At 40.5% G+C, this 21,018-nt stretch overlaps 1 protein-coding gene across 1 annotated transcript; it reads left to right on the top strand.

Annotated features, from left to right (window-relative positions):
- The first annotated feature begins 11,768 nt into the window (after window positions 1-11,768).
- On the top strand, window positions 11,769-19,716 carry LOC124274073. Its single transcript, XM_046709396.1, has 5 exons — window positions 11,769-11,894; window positions 13,703-13,793; window positions 19,134-19,291; window positions 19,412-19,471; window positions 19,597-19,716. Exons 1-5 carry the CDS (start codon window positions 11,850-11,852, stop codon window positions 19,714-19,716), a joined length of 474 nt encoding a protein of 157 aa, XP_046565352.1. The 5' UTR covers window positions 11,769-11,849.
- The last annotated feature ends 1,302 nt before the right edge of the window (window positions 19,717-21,018 follow it).

Here is a 21,018-nt window from a genome sequence, read left to right as displayed (position 1 = left end):
CCGAGCGAGGTCAGATAACATAGGAAGGTCACGAGTTTCGGTATAAGTCGTATGTAATGAGACCGAGTGTGGTATTTTATTTATTATTTACGTCGTCTTACATGCATTAAATTGACAAAATAGCGTATTTTTGTTATGTTTTTGGTTTCAAACCGAAACCGGTTTCATAAAGAGGTTGCGGAAGAGTTTTGTACTGTAGTACAATATTTGCATGACGTCACACTGTAATGACGTCACTGCCTTGGTAACCGACGTCACGATGCATGTCAGTTGTCATCTCCTCGTACAGCCTCCTACAGTAAACAACTCCGTAGCACCTCGTTTCTTGGTTTCCAGTTGCTTCATTCGGCTAACATCACTGGTGGAAACATTGCGTTTATGTTTTTCGACGGATATAATGTCTCAGTTCGACTCACAATTAAACAGCGACACGGCAACGTTCGCAATGTTTACATTCCCACAATGCATTTAAGTTGTAGAATGAATGAATTCACGTGTTTGTTATGAATGAAAAACTAGTTACGTCAGAATGTGACCTAATTGAGAGGTCATCGGTTATCCAATCAAATCGTTAGAATCTCAGGTCAAGTCGTTACGACACAGGTCAACGCGATACGACACTCGTGTGACGTACGAGATTAGTATGCAACTACCAATACGTTGACCTCGTGGGTAATAATCTCTGCATATCTCCTAGGAGATATCGTTTTGACAGTAGATTTTGTACAATGCCCTGACAATGCTATGACGTCGTGAACTTGATGATAATATACCTCTGAATGACTTTGATTAACCAATCACAATCCAGTATTTACTGAAGTCATGGTAGAATTTTCATTAAAACTAATGAAGAGTGATATTTTATGATAAATAGAATCTCACCCTCGTGTCTACTGATATCAATTATATCAACACTCGTTGATAAAAGTGAAAATATCCTCGGCAAGCCTCGTTTTGATAAAATTGATATCAGTAGACACTTGGGTGGGATTCTCTCTACACGTCACGCTGTAGAACTGCAAGATGGTAAAGGTGATTAACCGTTATAGCCAAAATATATTCATTCCCATTTTGTGTGGTTCCATGGCGTTTTCGTGAAAGGGAACGGTTTATTTTCAAGTTTATGATTTTAATCTTTGATACAATATAAATGTTATATGCGTGGCTTCGTCAATTCTGGATTTTGAACATGGTACCATGAGGCGTCAACAGTGTGAAATACGCTGTACTGAGTACACATTCTTTTTGATATTCAGATGAATTAATCGTTTAATTGTTCGATGCTTGAATCAAAGCAAGAACAAAAGAGTTCATTTTCTCGCGGTTTATGTTGATACTACTAGTTACCCATGAACGTAAATTACTTGGGTGTTTATGGGTACCTTAATTCAAACTAGCTCTGCAAGTGTAATACTGTTCACTGTGTGCTGAAAAAGTATAAACTGTTCATTCACATGTTGTAGTTTTGGAAACAAAAAAATTTCTTGCACTGACATGATTTTGTTTTTCTGCACTATCCTCTCTGAATTGTGCAGTTTTGTTGAGAATGACTGTAAAGTCCCTATTGGAATACAAATCATTTATCCAGTGAAATATTCAAAGTCTTTAAAATAGTTTTCTGATACTGGTGCATTGGCGATGTAGAATATTAGTGCCAATATCGCTGAAAATGAAGGAAAATGGCAGACAAGTTTCTAACCTTAAATAAAGACTGTCAATCAAGAGATACGTCAGTCACGTGATTTCTGATTTGCATTAACGTGCATTCAGACAGCTTCTTTCAATTAATATGATGTAAATGAAAAAGGTTAGTAATACAAGATTCATATCAGAAGAATTCTTAATGAATATTCATTTGTGACTATTTAACATTCACATTGTGTTGTTCTATTGAATCTGTAGATTGGATCTACATAATATGATCAGAATGCCTGATGGAACGGGGCGTGGCAGGGCGTTGGTTGTGGGTGGGGCACTACTTCCTGATCCCAGCACGATCGTTCATATAACAGTTACTAGTATGCATCCTTCAAAGTTTATTGCGTGTTTGAGTGTTGGCCAAATATGACACCCAGAAAATGATCCGTGCACAATATATGGCATTGGTATCATGGTGATTATAATTATGTTTACCAATCTGCTGGATTGTGTTTCATAAAAATACGATCTGTTCCTATGCAAATTAATAGACGTTATGCCAAAAAGAATAATTGCATTAATTTTAAGCTTGTTCGTCGGAGACGGAAGGTGTATGATCAGCCCAACTTTCTGTTAGATTACGTTTAGTTCATGTTGATTTAGGAGAATTAGAATTTAGTTCTGGGCCCCGTTCCTCAAAGCGATCGTAGCGCTACGACAGTCGTAAGCCTATGTTAAAGTATGGGAGTTACAATCATCTTAGCGCTACAATCGCTTTGAGGAACGGTGCCCTGGTCAGATCAGGTTAAGTTTCGTTCAAGGTGAGTAGGGTTCAGTATAGGTCAGGTTACACAGAGTTGAGTCCAGATCAAACTGAATAGGTTTCAGTTTAGGTTAAACTTTAAATAACTTCAGCTCAGGTTAAGTAGAGTTAAAGTCAGATCAGGTCAGCCCAGGTGAAGTAGAATTTAGTTCAGGTAAGATCAAGTTAAGTAAGGTTTAGTTCAGTTCATGCCAGGCTATGTAGAGTTCAGTTATGGTCAGGTTACAGAAAGTTTAATTCAGGTCAGCTTAAATAGAGTTGAGTTAAGGTTAGGCCTCAGTTCACTTCAACTCAGGTTAAGTGGAGGTCAAATCAAATCAGGTCAGCTCAGATGAAGTGGAGTTCAGAGAAGTTCAGGTCAGCTTGGGTTGGATGTATTGGGTCAGTCATTATAACAGTCCTCTTGTATCATTGTAGAATGCATTGGTGTATATTTCATTTTATTATAAAATGTATTGAACCATGAATCTGGTTGTATGGTGTTGGATATATAAAACACATACATCTATGTCTATTGGGTGTAGCCTGTAACAAAGAGATAAAGACAAACTTTATGCATGTATCTTTGTAACAAAGAGGTTACACAGGTACGCCTGGACAAATATCAGGTATTGACAACTGACAAGATGAAGATGGACGTGTTCTTTGATTTTACAGTAGACATTGGCCTTTATGGTTTAGAGTGTAAGTACGATTGGACATTTGTAGTTTATGTAACAGGGGAGCTGAACAGTTTTCCTCAATGGCATAAGAACCCGGCTCTTTAGGAAAAACTGCCAGGGAAAATAAAACTTATTCTTGAAAACTGGATTTGATCAAAAAACAAACACAAAGGCTATTAATACGTTTCTAGACTGAACCCGATCGAGAAACACAACTTAAAATTAACAACACAGCTATCATACCCATATAAAACACCTCACCGTGGAATAACAATTCTAGTTTAACACCATTCTCTTCCCACAGAGGTTACTTGTCTTCCTACGAACCTCTGTTGTAATACGGCCATATTTCCCGGTTCTCGTAAAAACCACTAGCGGCACAAAAATCGCAACACGAATTATCACCCTTCTTTCTAGCCAATCGACTTAGATCCAATTTGACTAATACAGTGGGGCCACAAATATCCCTCCTCTGCTGGGGACTTGTGTTGATGAGACACACAAGACATTTAATGGCTAGCTTGTCCGTTGTCAACGAAGGCGATTGAGACGTCATTGATCCGCCATTACATGACTGAGTTCTGTCTAGAAGAAACGTTTGCGCATCGTGCAGGAGGTTCTAGTTTTCCCCCCGAAGCATACGGAAATTACCAAGGCCTTGCGAATGATCACTTTTGAAACAACGTCGCTGATTGCACAACTAAATCTGATTGCAACCAATCACGAATCCTGAACACTCGCACCATGAAAGGGCGGTAGAACAGAGGTTCGTAGGAAGATAAGTAACCTCTGTGGGAAGAGAATGGTTTAACACATGTTATATTTGGAATTATTCATTTCTTGTTTGTTTCATTTTAGCCAATCAAACATGAGTGTACACTTTCTTTTTGCACGATAGTGTACTTCAGACAGCGCAATAGGGACAGGTCTGATCCTGAGTCGGGAAGAAGTAAGGGCGGTTTCAGTTCAGCGTTTGTTTGCAGGGGTTTGCTGTTTTGAACAATATATGGAAAGCAAATATAACCCTCAGGAATATTACGTTCAGAGGGCATCGGGTGCAATCAAATGCCATTACGAGCGCCGTGTGTGATGGTTGTACGGCTATGAAACTCTAATATAACAAGCCACATCGACATGATTCAAATACAGAATATATAAAACTGTGCATAATGTAAACGAAACTGGTTAGTTTAGCATGACAATCCCTCAGTTTCATAAAGTGAGGTGAGGTGAGGTGAAATTGGGTTTTACGTCGTGCTTGAGAATATTTTGCAGTTTCATAAGGAATGAGAGCCATTGAATAATAAAAATTAATAAAAACAAAAAAATTATAAAGAATTTTTTTTTTTTTTTATTATAATATTTAATCTATCATGATACAGCTTACCTACTGTAAAAGAAAAGAATTGGGTGGTTCTTAGCTCATCTGAGAATTTAAAACATTAATTTTCACAAGAAGAGAAACAACATAATGAAGAACACTATGATCGATAGCTAAAAGAAAAGACATCGAGAAACAACCGCACCACCATCAAATGTTCCAGGCAGTGAAACAGAGACCTTGTTTTGAATTTTAAAAATAGCCTTTTGACGATGAAAAAGTGTTGCAGTTTAGTTACAGAGAATGGTAATATGGAACTATACCTGTGGCGATTACGATGGTCAGCAGATTCTTCATTGTCAGGAGCGTCTGACCTCGTACATCAAAATCACCAGATTCCAGCTAGGCTACCGGACCGTTTCATGCAGCATGACGACAGAAAAGGAATGCGCTGGCAATATGATTATTAATATTCATACCTATATGTGATTTATACATGGTTGTCATACTAATTTCAAACTTTTATGGCACACTACCATAGCTTCGAATGTGAATACATTTTGACGTCAATTCATTTCAATAGTACATCTGCTAATCTGTATTCCAGGAAGCAAGGGTGGCACAATTATTTGGGGAGACCGGAGGTGTTCCCCCTTTGCGCAGCAGGATCTGCTGGTCGACAGTTATTCCACCATACTTGCCCTGATCACGACCCTTGAGTAGTGTCCACACCATACCGGGAATATTTCAAGGAGTATAATGTTGGATGAAAACTTACGCACAACGCATCATGGCTTCTTGTCCCGTCATGACGTCTCTTTCAGTCCTGAGCCGTTATGAGTGAGTGAGTGGGTTTAGTTTTACGCCGCTTATAGCAATATTCCAGCAATATCACGGGAACACCAGAAATGGGCTTCACACATTGTACCCATGTGGGGAATCGAACCTGGGTCTTCGGCGTGACGAGCGAACGCTTTAACCACTAGTTTACCCCACCGTCCCCTGAACCGTTGTGTATAAGAAAGTTGTTTTCCATAATCTTCGTGTCACGTTTGCATCCAACTTCTACTGTACATGCATATATAGGTTCGTTATTTAAACCGTTTTGCTACTTAATGCACTGACGGCAAAACATCTCGTCTCCACTGAAGAAAATCCCCTCCTACACCCAGAATATTAAATTGTGGGTCTTTGAAAGTGTTTCCCTGACGTCAAAGAGAACAGTGTTTTTTGGTATTGTGCCAACGTTCAGTCTAGGTCTAGATGTTGCACATAGTGTATTGGTGAATATCTGCATAATAACTGCTAAATATTGATGTTTATTACATACAGTTAGCTCACGAATACATAGTAGGTTATTAATGGCGTGATTTAAACCTGCTGGGACTGACAATTTGCCTCATTCAAGTCCCTCTTTAAGCTAATATGTGCACGTGGCGATAACTACATCCTTTTTACAAGAGGAGCCCCCTCTGTGTTCTGGTGGCTGGAATCTTTGCACGCTTTAGTATACCCGATAACTTGACAGTTTGCATGGTGTTGTTTGTTTGTTTGTTTGTTTACTGTTTAACGCAGCACTCAGCCACACCCCTGCCATATGGTGGTGGTGGAATTGGGTTTAACGTCGTGCTTGAGAATATTTCGCTCATATGACGACGTGCATGCGTGTGTATGTGTATGTGCGGCTGCTTGTACTAGCCCAGACTGAAGCTGGTTTTATAGTGCTAGCCCACTGTGATACCATGCCGCAGTGAAGCATGATTACCCCACTCAGACACATTATACTGACTCCGAGCCGACCAGTCCTTGTTGTACCCATTAATGCCGAGCGCCAGGCAAGGACGAACAAGTACCATATTTTAACGTCTTTGGTATGACGCAGTCGGGGATCGAACCCATGACCTTCCGCTCTCCGGGCGGACGCTCTAACCACTACACCACGGAGGCGGTCCCCCTGCCATATGGCTGGACCAGACAATTCGGTGATCAACAAAATGAGCATCGATCTACGTTATTTTGATACAATGACATGTGTCAACCAAGTCAGCGAGCCTGACTACCCGATCCCTCTTATAACAAGCATGGATTTTTGAAGACCAATTCTAACCCGGATCTTCAAGGGTAAGATTGCATGTTTTGAGTAAAATAGGTTCTATTATTCCCATATTTACAACCAGGCAATATATTTATGCAGGTAAGTGACTAGGAATTCTCTGTTAATAAAGATTGACAAAACTGGATACCACCCCGTCAAGACGTCGAACTGGAAGTCCCAACTCCAACAGCGTGCAATGAGGAAATGGTGCCACCTTTAGGAGCAGATAGCGCTTTCTTTACACCTGTTAAGAGAAAGGGCAGCGGGGGGAAAGAGGAAAAGAGAAAGCCCTGAAGATAAGCCATGCTCTGGAACACCTTGGACTGGTACTTCTATGAGAAATGTCAATAGAATATTGAATTATGTTTGATAGTCAGACCCAGCTGATTTAATTAAGCAATTTGGAATCATGGATGAGTCGTGGGTTCACCCCTTCCCGACTAAACAGTTACATTAAAGTAGTGAAACACTTAATGCCTCCTCCCAACAACAAGGCAATGTCTGTTCCATCCAGTTTCATAGGGTTTTTTAACTGTATCCAAAGGAATCATTCTGCTGGAATACCCCTCAAGAGGTACACGGTTAGACCATTAATGGCCAATATTATGTTTTATCTGCTTAGGCAACTCCCTTAGAATATCAAGGCTCCATGTCAGGGGAAACTCTCTAACAGTGTGAACCATAAAACTATGGATAAACATTATCTTGATAACGGTGTGGGTGGGTGAGTGGGTGAGTGAGTGGGTGGGTGGGTGAGTGAGTGAGTGAGTGGCTGGGTGAGTGAGTGCCCTTTTAGGGGCATGGTGCTAGAAACAATCAAGACCAACAGGGGCCCGGCTATAGGATAACGGTTCACCTAAGGGACGCAAAACTTGCGTCGCCAAGATCATCCAAGGCCTCGGGTATATATAAAGATCTGAACCAGAGTGAATCTGGGATTCGAACCCACACTAAGCTGGTCCTGGCACATCTAGAGCACGCTACTCTTCAAACCCCAATGCGGTGTGACCACACGTGACTCCTGTATATATACAACTATACATACATCATACAAGTTGTAGCAAAATGCAGGGGGGCGGTGGGGTAGCCCAGTGGTTAAAGCGCCCTCTCGTCACGCCGAAAACCAGGTTCGATTTTCCACATGGGTACAATGTAAGAAGCCCATTTCTGGTGTCCCCCACCGTGATATTGTTAACAGCGGCGTAAAATTATTAATTTCACACACTCAAATTGCACGGGTCTTCTGTTAACAATGCAGAGAATCATGCTGGAACGGGAATTCGAACGAACAGCGGTATCCAAGTCATGTAATTCTATCATCTGACGGGCGGTATTTGAAATTCAGATGATTCATGTCGATTGTGATGTATATACTAAACACAAAATTGCTGATGTGGTTGGACATATTTATGCCCGAGTTTAACAGGTACAGTGGACAAGACTTGGCATATTAACCGCAATGTTTAGACATGAAAGTTTACAGACCCAAATTAATCGTTAGTTGACATTTGGCTGGGAATGTGGTTAAAGGTGTAGATGATATTGTATTACTTATTGTGTTAAATCACAAAAGAACCATTCCTGCAAGCACCTGCCCATCTGATCTGAAGTTGTACTATGAAAATACTTCAACGTTCGTTGAAATTTGGCTGGGAATTTAGCTAATGGCAGATGATATTGTAATATATATTGTATTAAACATCACAAAAGGACCATTCATGCAAGCACCATCTCACTTGATCTGAAGTTGTGCTATGAAAATGCTACAGCAACTACTATCAACTCTATTTAACAAGAATGAAAAGACGACAGATGGGAGGTTTGTTTGATGCGAGTGTCATTATTTAAGAAATACAGTTCGCTCTACCACCATGTATAGTGTAATAAAGCACACTTTCGCCCTGAACTATTATAGTTAAAGTACGAGGACGCTTGCGTCCGAGTGCTTTAACGTTATAATATACTCTCCAAAAAAGAAACGCATCATGAAAATAGCAAATCCATGTAGCAATGAATTAAAAGGTGATTCATTTTACAAAAGGTGTTGCTCTGTTTATGAGTCCTATGGTGTTTATGTTTGGAAACATCACAACAAAACGCACCATCCGTAAAATACCCGTATTTAACAGCATGATTTTCAATTTCGACGTGTAGTGTCACAGAATACACAATTCACATGCAATGCACGTGAAAGTTGGGGATCAGATAGTCTCAATGATGGGTATAAAAGGTTGATCGCTGTCTGTCGATTATTCACTGTATTTGGAATATTGTTGACGAACGCAAAATGCCACGTCTAAGTGAAGCCAACCGTCATATCGCCATTGGTTTGCTTGAAGCTGGCCAGTCTCAACGTGCAGTTGCCCGACGCATGACTGTTCACCAAAGCACCATTTCACGGCTCTGGGAGAGATATCGCCGGCAGAATGCGGTAGCAGATGCCCCTCGTAGTGGGCGACCTCGAGTGACCACTGCGGCGCAGGATCGCTACATCCGGGTACATCACCTGCGTCATCGAACAGCTACGGCGACCAGTACCGCTCGACAAATACCCGGATTGAGGAGGCTTTCTGCACAGACCGTCAGGAACAGGTTGAGAGAGGCTGGTTTACGTGCCAGAAGACCTTATTTTTTCCCTGTGCTTCGACAACATCGTCGACATCGAGTTCAATGTTGCACCAACGTTCAGGCCTGGAACCTACCGAATTGGCGTAGAATCTGGTTCAGTGATGAATGACGATTTCTATTGGAACGACGCGATGGAAGAATGCAGGTGTACAGACGTCGCCGTGAACGTTTCGCCGACGCTTGCGTTCCCAAGGTGGACAGATTCGGCCGGGGAAGTGTTATGATGTGGGGAGCGATCACCTGCCGTAGGAGAAGTGATTTGGTGATGATCCAGGGCGATCTGACAGCTCAACGGTACTGTGACGAAATCCTACGCCCACACCTCCTTCCAATCATTGATCGCCAGAGGGAGTTGTTTCAACAGGACAATGCCAGGCCTCACACAGCACGTCACACTAGAGACTTCCTCCAGAACCACAACATCAATGTGCTCCCCTGGCCCTCAAGATCACCGGACTTAAACCCGATCGAACATCTGTGGGGAAGCCCTGGACAGACGGGTGCGACGCCGTAACCCTCAGCCCCAGACACTTCAGCAACTCGCACAGGCACTACAGGCTGAGTGGGCTGCGATTGGGCAGCACGAGATTCTGAGACTTATTCGATCGATGCCGAGGCGATGCCGTGCAGTTCTGGATGCCCACGGTGGTCACACGAGGACTTCAGCGCCATCACACGTCTCCATGTGACACTAAAACTGACTTTCCTCGAGTTGGTGCCAAAGACGGATAAGTCTACATTCCCAGTGTGCAATTTGGCTATATTTCATTGACTCATTAAACCTACAAGGTGTTTCAAAATAAACATAAAAATACAGTTGAAATTCCTATATGCGTTTCTTTTTTGGGAGAGAATAGTTTAGGGCGAAAGTGTGCTTTATTACACTATACATGGTGGTTGAGCGAACTGTATTTCTTTTCTAAGAAGCCAAATTTAATACTTTCTAAAGATAATTACGATTAATTTAAGGCAGAAAACAAACGACGGTGTCGGTGACCTAAATTAAGAATCCTCGCACAGGGCTAACTGGCGCGCTGTTCTATTGATGTGTCTCTCCCCCTACGTTAACACGAAAGTTACCAGAAAAACAAACGATAAACAGTTTGATGACGGTTTACGTTCGGGTTAAATATTTTCTCTAAATTACATCTGTGATTAACGTAAACCATATGGGGAAATATGAACGTCGCATTTCTACTACCAACGCAAGTTTAGATCAGTACATCCAGATGAAGCTGAGTAGTCAAGCGACATTCCCCGGTTGCATTGTGGGAATGTAAACATTGCGAACGTTACCGTGTCGCTGAAAACTTGTGAGTCGAATTGACACATTTTAACCTTCGTAAAACATAAACGTAATTTTTCCACCAGTGATGTTAGCTGCGTGAAACAACTGCAAACCAAGAAACGGGATGCAAAGGAGTAGTTTACTGTAGGTGGCCGTACGAGGCGATGACAACTGACATGCATCGTGACGTCGCTTACATTGTGACGTAATGTAAAATGGTTCGATTACGAGGGGGCACACTAGAATTTCACAGTGACGGGATAACGTCATTCAATTGTTACGTCATCAAAAAACTATACCTTTATTGTCTGATAATGTATTTTTTTTCGATTGTTCTAACCGCTAGGCATCTTAGAATGTCTAATAATGTTTGGGTTTTTTCGATTGTTCTAACTGCTAGGCATCTTAGAAACAACTGTAGTCTGTGCCTTTCACGCTGTTTTTCTGGTGTTCCCGTCCGTGATATTGCTGGAATATTGCTAAAAGCGGCGTAAAAACTATACTCACTCACCCACTCCATATCTGGAGGGAGAATCCATAAACCCAGATCAACACAATTGAATTGCATCTTTTACTTTACTTTTTTTCGGTTTTAAAATGAACTCATAATAATGCTTCAAATTGTAAGTGTATATAACACTTAGGATAGATTGAAAGCACTTTGTTCCAAGCATTTCTTGAAGAAAAAAACGCTTTTCACTGAATTCTATGAATATTAAAAATTATCTGGAAGTCATAATCATGATTTCCACAATATCTCTGACTAAATCTGTGATTAAATGACCAACCTTTTATTTATTCGTACTTCGCAAACGTGTTTACTGTTTAGTCGAGGGATGATATTTGGCATATACCTATATACAGAACTCTTAAATCTACAGAGCTAAAGTCATATGTACTTAAGGAAGGATAACAATATATGAATGAACAACTTAATTCTTTATTACTGTGAGAGCGAAGTTTCGGCAGGTTCTGACACCATTATCAAGTAAGTGATATACTGCTGCTTCACTTTTGTCACTGTAATTTGTAATTGACAAAAAATTAATAACAATCAATAAAATTGTATAAATCATCAATTATGAATAATAAAATATCGTGCATACACTTCCTTTAGGGTCCTTCGTGATTAGAATTAATTCCCACAGTTTAACTCGGTAGGTAAGCGATCAGCTGGTTATCGTGTTAGCGAAATGATCCCGGTCTGCGTGCAGTAAGCATTCGTCACCACTCGCCTCTTTCCGTAACCACGGTTTGCCCCGGAATAAGACGACTAGTCCCGAGTAGATTGATTGGCTGTGGCTGACCCGGAAGTAAAACTAAAGAAACAAGAAGCACATGACCAAGCGATTGTGTATCTTGTTGATGGTCGATCATCGGAGACGTTACATAAAATGTCATTTCTGATGAAGACATGTTTCTGCTTAGCATTTTGCTTGGTAAGGCTTTTGTTACAGTTACTGATAATTGTACATGCTGGACTGCCAATCGCAGATAAATCGTCAATTAATTTATTTGTTAATTTGAGTTGAAGTAGACTTTGACTTTTCAAGTTGCATCAACAAATCAGCTGAAATGTCAAAGTCTACTTCAACTCAAATTAACAAATAAATTAATTGACATATTATGTTGTATGTATTCCATACAAATTAGCCAAGTGGACCATGTATAAACAGTCTTTGATATTCCCCTACTTAGGTATAGACAGAGACCATACTCAAGCTGTACTTGATTGACAACGGTATGAGTGCATTAATGAATATGTTGTTATCCATAAATTCTATCTAACATTGTTTTCCTGTAGAACTTATGGTGAAACTTTACATTGAGCTCAAAGTCTCTCGCTCAGCCTGACATGTCACTCTTCACACTTAATCATGGTTATTTTATTCTGAAAGAGAAACCAGGAATATGGAAAATATAATAGTGAAAGTAGAAAAATGTACTCTCGCAAAATGTTTGGTGGTCACATGACGTTTAATGAACTAGTGTAAAGGGATACTGGTCTCGACTGGTTGTTGCCTTTGTTACTTAAGTTATAGTCAAATTGTATAGTGAAAATTACATTTAGAAAATAAATAAAACCCCTTATTATTTTAACTTCCTGGTCGCATGACTGGTAATGTACCAGTGTCAATGTCATGATTTTTAAAGACAAAAACTTCAATCTTTGCTCTTGTATACAAATGGTCTTCCCAATATTTGATGTATAGAGCAAATCACACATGTACATTTAATGAAAATCACTGCTCATTCATATGTATAATTGTATTTGAGGTTCATGTTACTTGTGCACTGAATGGACATAGCAGAGTAATTTGTAGCACACGGTCATACTGGCATTCATTGTGGCTTAATGAAGTCACACATTGTTGGGGCGGTGGGGTAGCCTAGTGGTTAAAGTGTTCGCTCATCACACTGAAGTCCGGGTTTGATTCCCCACAAGGGTACAATGTGTGAAGGCCATTTCTTGTGTTCCCCACAGTGATGTTGCGTGAATATTGCTAAAAGTGGCGTAAGACTAAACTCACTCACACATTGTATTTTGTTGGAGCAATGACTTTCCTGTCAGTTTGAGCGATGTGTAAAAACTTATGTTTATAGAGAGTAGTGCTAGATTTGTTTAGTGAAGCCAATCATTTGTGAAACCATCACCAGTGAAATATGTGTAAAGGATTAACTCTAAATCAGCTCAGGAAGGATAACACAACTCACTTAACTTTGCCCACTTACTGAATAATCACCTGCATATAGCAGCTAGTGGGCCGAGGTTGACCATCTGGCACAAGGAAGCTGGCGTTATAAGCAGGGAATTGGAACATTTATTCACAGGAAGGTTGGCATTGGTCTTACAGCCTGTTTGGCATTATATTTTTTATAACAAGGGATTTTTAAAAGTGGGAAGATCTGTTCTGTCAACCTTTGGGCAGTATTCCCAATTTGGCATTATAGCAAGGGATTATAATAGTGGGAAGATCCGTTCTAGCAGCCTTGGGCTTTATAGCAAGTTTGGCATTATAACAAGGTATTTTTGAAAGTGGGAAAGTCTGTTCCGGCACCCTTTGGTATTATAGCTAGTTTAGCATTATAGCAAGGGATTTGTAATAGCGGCAAGATCTGTTCTGGCAACTTTGGGCATTATAACCAGTTTGGCATTATAGCAAGGATAGACTGTATGGCAATCTACCTTAGAATTGTCAGTCATTGTCTTGTGCAGCATGTGTTATGAGTGTTGATTATTCCACAGGTATTAGTGAGCAGCCAAGCCCCTGTATCTTCAAGAGATGCTGATCCCAAGGATATCAAGAATGTACATCTGATATTCATGAACCATTTAGGTAAGTGCCAGCCAGCAAATACTGACAATCAACAGTAACATGTTGGGGTGTCACAGTGTTCACGAATAGCGTCTGACCTTCTGACAAATCCGGCAGATTTGCCAAAAGGTCTGATAGAAGTCTACAACCCGGCCCCAGTGTCCGACTGTATATTTCACAATGACTTTGACTGAAGTTGTTATACATGTGTCACTTGTTTGCTGTTTATAAATCTTATGTTTGTTAATAATTTCAATGCCAATTATAAGAAATGTTAAGTCTGAAATGTGTGTTTGACTTTATTCCATAGGTCCTGTGAATTTTCAATGGGTCAGACAGACATCTGAAACTTACAGGACCAAATGTCCTGTTACTTTGAAACACCATTCGTGAACACTGGTGTCATTGATTGGAAAGTTTAGTATTGATGTATTGATTTATAACAATATAAGTTCTTCTGTTTGAATAGAAAAGGGGTCAAACATAGCAAGTGTTAACTTTGGGATTTCATGTTCTTTGTAGCAGGGCTCCAGATAACGGGCCGTATCGGCGTATGTACGGATAAAAAATATTCACGATACAGAAGGAAATAATTTAGAAAATGTAACAGATACGCACCACAGCAATGATGTACTGTCTCAGAATCATTTACAGACGTATTTATCTGAAACATTATTGTATATTGACCTGTTTACACAAGACTAGCAATGTTGTGGTGCATATATGAAACAAAACACAAGATTACTGATACGCCATTAAATTCCATTCAGTAGTCTAATTTTCAAGTACTCCTATATTGAAAAAATAAGGAGTATGTATGTACTCCTGATGTTGAAAAATTATCTGGAACCCTGTTTGTAGAGAACAGATTTAGAGCTCTATTCTGTATCTGTACAGATAATATTGTCTGTCTAGAATTGCATTTAATCAAGTTTATACTGACTATGAAATTGCCTGATCTGTTAGCTGTGTGAAACTGAAGATTTTGTCTTCTTATTGTCAGACTTAGAGATATAAGACAAAATATTATGGATGTCAACTTCTTCTTTATTGTATACACAGCGTTTCTGGGTTATTCCTTGCCCCTTCAACCTCAGACTTAGGGATGTTGAACCATGGTAATATTAATGAATGTATACTCGTTTATGGTAGTAAGTTATGGATTTAGCATTGTTTGCCATCAGTAGTCATAAACATACTACAATACAGTCAAGGCAAGTTTTATCATGTTTGAAATGTTTATTTCTATTATCTGATTATAATGTGACATTTCAGTAAATTTCCTTATACTATTGTCAAGCAAGATAATGGTATAAGGAACTTTGCATACCCAATTAAGCTTACAATAGCAGTACAGACATGTAATACAGCGAGCTTATATATTCCATATTACACTCCCATTTCCGTATTGCATAGCTGTGGGATCTACACTGAAGTACTGTCGGAAATAGAAAAAAAACTGTTTTTAGGCTGTTATTCTGTATCCCTAAAATTTACACAATTGCAAGCAGCTATGTCGAAATAACCCACATCAGCCTAACGGGACGTTCAGTGGGATGCGTAATAGGATATCCAGAAAAGCATGTTTACTCATAAAATCGGGCAAGAAATATGAATAGCTTCTGAAAACAATAGATCAGACTATAGATGGCAATTAGATCACTCAGCCAGGTATGACAACGGACTGTCAACTCACCTGGCATGAAATGCATGTGCTACGTACAGGCACAAGAGGTCATCTCAAAGATATTTTATGCTTTTTCATGAGTGGTGAATATGTCTCATCTATTGATTAAAATCTTACATGTCTTTCTTTCATAAAGTTTATGTTGAAATATGTAAAAAGTGTATGATACCATTAGAAAAGCTTAAATCAGCCATCATATTAATTGTCTCAAGATATATAGGTGGCATGACCACCCGAAGATGGACAGGACTGGATAATATTTGTAAATTGTTATGACATGCTGTTTACTTCCCCAGTTTAATTTCCTTAAAGGATTATCTTATCTTAGCTGATATCTCTATCCTCCAAGGCGACCCCAACTACCATCTGGTTTTGCTTTTGAGACGACCCCCTCCTACCTGTTTGGTTTTATAGTGATAGTGAGACTCATGGTAGCTACATCATTAATTGTTGCAGTATTGAAATTATTATTTTTTACCTCAGTTATCGTTTGTAATCGAGCTAAGTCTAATTTCAAAATGGACATTTAAAAAGTGTCCTTTTCAATACAATATCATCGCACACTAATTTGCATAAAGCCGTGGTCTGTTCCAAATAAGTGGCTTTGCTCATCTTTGCACTAATCTCTCTTCAGTAAAGTCCTTTTTATATGTTTCCTATTTCCCTACCACTGATACTGTAGTTAGGCCGAACTTAGTTTAACAGATATTTTACACTTGCACGTATTAACTACATTAATTGTAGATATAAATGTAGAAAAACACTTTTTTTCTATTTCCAACAGTACTTTAGGCCTAATGCAGCTGACAGCTGATATTGGGACTTTTCAGTATCTGTAACGGTTATGATGGCACTGTTAGCATACATTTACATCTAACTTTACAAACAAATTCCTTGAATCCGGAAAATCAGCATAAACATTGTCAGTTGTTGTAAACCTTGTTTTTCTCCTACCAAAACATCTTCTCCTTCAATAGAAAACATCCAAATGCGCTTATGTTTTATATATATATTCATATATGTGAATATGTGCTAACCTTGGCTTAGTTTGATAATCTGTTTGTGATAACCGGGCTATCGGATGAACTACTGAACTAGTATCAATGATTTGATGGAGATATTTAACTGTTATGTAAAGATAACCGATTATTTACGTTTGATATCTATACACATCTGATGGACTTTGTCAGGATGTTAAGGCTTTGACTGAACGTACAATGACTTCTGCTGTTTGTGAGTGGAGTGTCATAAGCTGAATCTTGCTGTCTGTCTGTGTTAGTTGGTGGGCTGGATAGAGGTGGGGAGGCTGGTTGCACCACTGCCCATGGGATATGTACATGTATGGGATATATCTAGCATTCCAAACTGAGTACTATTGTTTTTTACTAAAACCACACCTCATCACTCAACATACAAGGATTATTGTCAGTCTTGTTGAATAAGAGCATGTTATTTAACTTGGCCTGATTTAAACATTTAGAACATGCACTGGTGCAACCTGAAACTGACGAATGTAACCTGATATTTATACCAACAAACAGAGTGATGAGGAAATGGCTTGGGTCAGTGACTCTGATTACATGAACAGTGATTGAATGGCAGTAATACTGTTCATGTCATGAACTGTTTTGAAGTTAAATAAAATAATCTTGTCAGACCCAAAACAATCAAAATCATCAGATCAGGGCTCCAGCTAATTATTTTGACTCAGGAGTAATTCATTTCTCAAAATTAAAATTGAGGATTAAAATACCAAATGGAATAAAAGGAGGAGTATTTCACAGGTTGCATGTTTGTATTACTTTCACAGAAACACATAACACTTAGCAGCTTTTTGAGTTTTTTTTGTCTTATTGTCGATTTCTGTACATTAGTAGTTCCTTCGCTAGCCCCCACCTGCGATTTACGGGATGTGAATTTCTGTGTCCTATACACATAAAAATTGACAATGGACACAACAAAATTTATTAGTGCATCCACAGGGGCGCAGAAAAAGTCCAAACAGTTTTTGTAAAAAATATAATCAAGTAACAATAAGTTATCACTGAGAGTTTGCTACTAGCTGGGTTATGGTATTTGATTACTGTAACAATTTAAGTAGGGCTTGGACGATACACTATGTCACGATACGATACATATCGCGATATTTTACTTGCGATATGATACGTATCATGATACATACACCTTGAAAGAATGACATGGTATCAAGATTAAAGATGATTTATTTCAAGGTATTTATGTATAACAATAACACTATTGTAATAAACAAACAAGTAACTCCATCATACTTGCATATTTTTCTCTAAATAAGTACTGTAACATGTCTAAGAGAAAACTGTTTTGAAAAATAGTTGTGTATCATTTTGTATCGATACACCTGTCCACGATACGATAGCTGTATCAAACTTAAATGTATCGCGATGCATCGGTGAATCGTCACAGCCCTAAATTTAAGTGATGATCATGATACACAATACAATAACGGTATTAATAATAATATTTAAGTGCCTGGGACCCCAATTTGTTGTCCAGGACCCCTGAAAATTAAGGGTATGAGTCCAAGGGACCCTCAAATACAGGACTCAAGGTAAATCCCTGTCCTACTGTTGTCATTTTAAACTGCTCACAAATTAAACATTTCAATCTCACAACATCATGTTGCTCAACATCCAACCACAGGAATTTGACTTCCAACTAGAAATCATTGTGTCAGTGACACTATTCCCATCGTGTTTTTACATAACACAGATTTTAGCTCCATTGTCAATTACATCGTTGATAATATCAGACACTTACATTTCACTGCTAACTGAAACAGTTTTTCTGTAAAAAAAACCTCTACAAGTTTCTTTTGATTAGCCATTCTTCCCACAGACGATAGGAAATAAATGACAGTGCATGTTGAGCTATTATGCATGGAATGTTTTCTTACCCTGGTTTAGGGTCATCACGTAATCTACAGTAGCCCTAAAGCTGTATTATTACTATTACGGACCAGAAACTTTGTGATAGTAACACTGTTTAAGGGCTAGCTTTTAAACAAAACGTGCCCCGAATGTGGATTAGAAATATTAATGGAGTTCATTCGGAAAAACTCCACAATCTTTGCTTCAATACGGACCACCAACACTATTTGAGATCTTAAGATCGGATGTGTAGGACTTTGCAATATTTAGACAGATTTTGTCTACACATGCAAACAAAATCTGACTAGTATTTTGAGAAAGTTATGCGTATCTTTCACGCATTGATTTGACTTTTTGTGCGTATCTTATCTGGAGCCCTGAAGATAAAAAATCAAGTATTATTTATAATTATTTGAGCAGCATGTGCGACTATGCTTTTCATAAGAGACAACTAACGAGATCGGGTGGTCAGGCTCGCTGACTTGGTTGACACATGTCATCGGTTCCCAATTGCGCAGATCGATGCTCATGCTGTTGATGACTGGATTGTCTGGTCCAGACTCGACTATTTACAGACCACCGCCATATAGCTGGAATATTGCTGAGTGCGGCGTAAAACTAAACTCACTCACTCACTCACTCAAGTTGCCCTGGGTGCAAGTAGGTTTTATATTCTTAAATAGGGCCCTGTATAATGTAACCCAGTTTTATGCTTTTTGATTGATTTATTTCGTTTGTAGTTTTATTTTATTTATTATTTTTCCACAGATGTTGGTTTCAATGGCATCAGCCCAACACTTGGCTTCATCAACAATGTTCTCAACAAATACTTCACCGTCTACTTCCCCCGTGCTATCACTGTGGGCTTGCAGCTCAATATCCTGGGGTACGGGGAGAAACTGGTGTATATGACCCACCCCTGGCTGGTCAGCATGTACGTGACTGTCCCCCAAACCTGGTGCTGGCTGGTGGAATACACTTACAGGTAGGTGCTGTATATCCTGGGGTACGTGGAGAAACTGGTGAATATGACCCACCCCTGGCTGGTCAGCATGTACCTGGACTGTCCCCCAAACCTGGTGCTGGCTGGTGGAATACACTTACAGGTAGGTGCTGTATATCCTGGGGTACGGGGAGAAACTGGTGTATATGACCCACCCCTGGCTGGTCAGCATGTACGTGGACTGTCCCCCAAACCTGGTGCTGGCTGGTGGAATACACTTACAGGTAGGTGCTGTATATCCTGGGGTACGCGGAGAAACTGGTGTATATGACCCACCCCTGGCTGGTCAGCATGTACGTGGACTGTCCCCAAACCTGGTGCTGGCTGGTGGAATACACTTACAGGTAGGTGCTGTATATCCTGGGGTACGCTGGAGAAACTGGTGTATATGACCCACCCCTGGCTGGTCAGCATGTACGCGGACTGTCCCCAAACCTGGTGCTGGCTGGTGGAATACACTTACAGGTAGGTGCTGTATATCCTGGGGTACGCTGGAGAAACTGGTGTATATGACCCACCCCTGGCTGGTCAGCATGTACCTGGACTGTCCCCAAACCTGGTGCTGGCTGGTGGAATACACTTACAGGTAGGTGCTGTATATCCTGGGTACGCCGGAGAAACTGGTGTATATGACCCACCCCTGCCTGGTCAGCATGTACCTGGACTGTCCCCCAAACCTGGTGCTGGCTGGTGGAATACACTTACAGGTAGGTGCTGTATATCCTGGGGTACGCGGAGAAACTGGTGTATATGACCCACCCCTGGCTGGTCAGCATGTACCTGGACTGTCCCCCAAACCTGGTGCTGGCTGGTGGAATACACTTACAGGTAGGTGCTGTATATCCTGGGGTACGCGGAGAAACTGGTGTATATGACCCACCCCTGGCTGGTCAGCATGTACCTGGACTGTCCCCCAAACCTGGTGCTGGCTGGTGGAATACACTTACAGGTAGGTGCTGTATATCCTGGGGTACGCGGAGAAACTGGTGTATATGACCCACCCCTGCCTGGTCAGCATGTACCTGGACTGTCCCCCAAACCTGGTGCTGGCTGGTGGAATACACTTACAGGTAGGTGCTGTATATCCTGGGGTACGGGAGAAACTGGTGTATATGACCCACCCCTGGCTGGTCAGCATGTACGTGGACTGTCCCCCAAACCTGGTGCTGGCTGGTGGAATACACTTACAGGTAGGTGCTGTATATCCTGGGGTACGCGGAGAAACTGGTGTATATGACCCACCCCTGCCTGGTCAGCATGTACCTGGACTGTCCCCCAAACCTGGTGCTGCCTGGTGCAATACAATTACAGGCAGGTGCTGTATACGGGGAGAAACTGGTGTATATGACCCACCCCTGCCTGGTCAGCATGTACCTGGACTGTCCCCCAAACCTGGTGCTGGCTGGTGGAATACAATTACAGGTAGGTACTGTATACGGGGAGAAACTGGTGTATATGACCCACCCCTGCTTGGTAGGCATGTACCTGGACTGTCCCCCAAACCTGGTGCTGGCTGGTGGAATACAATTACAGGTAGGTGCTGTATACAGGGAGAAACTGGTGTATATGACCCACCCCTGCTTGGTCAGCATGTACCTGGACTGTCCCCCAAACCTGGTGCTGGCTGGTGGAATACAATTACAGGTAGGT

The sequence above is a fragment of the Haliotis rubra genome, unplaced genomic scaffold (genome assembly GCF_003918875.1).
Source record: "Haliotis rubra isolate DU_JTF1 unplaced genomic scaffold, ASM391887v1 Scf1870, whole genome shotgun sequence".
NCBI lineage: Eukaryota > Metazoa > Mollusca > Gastropoda > Lepetellida > Haliotidae > Haliotis > Haliotis rubra.
This window is presented reverse-complemented; position numbering and strand designations above follow the sequence as displayed.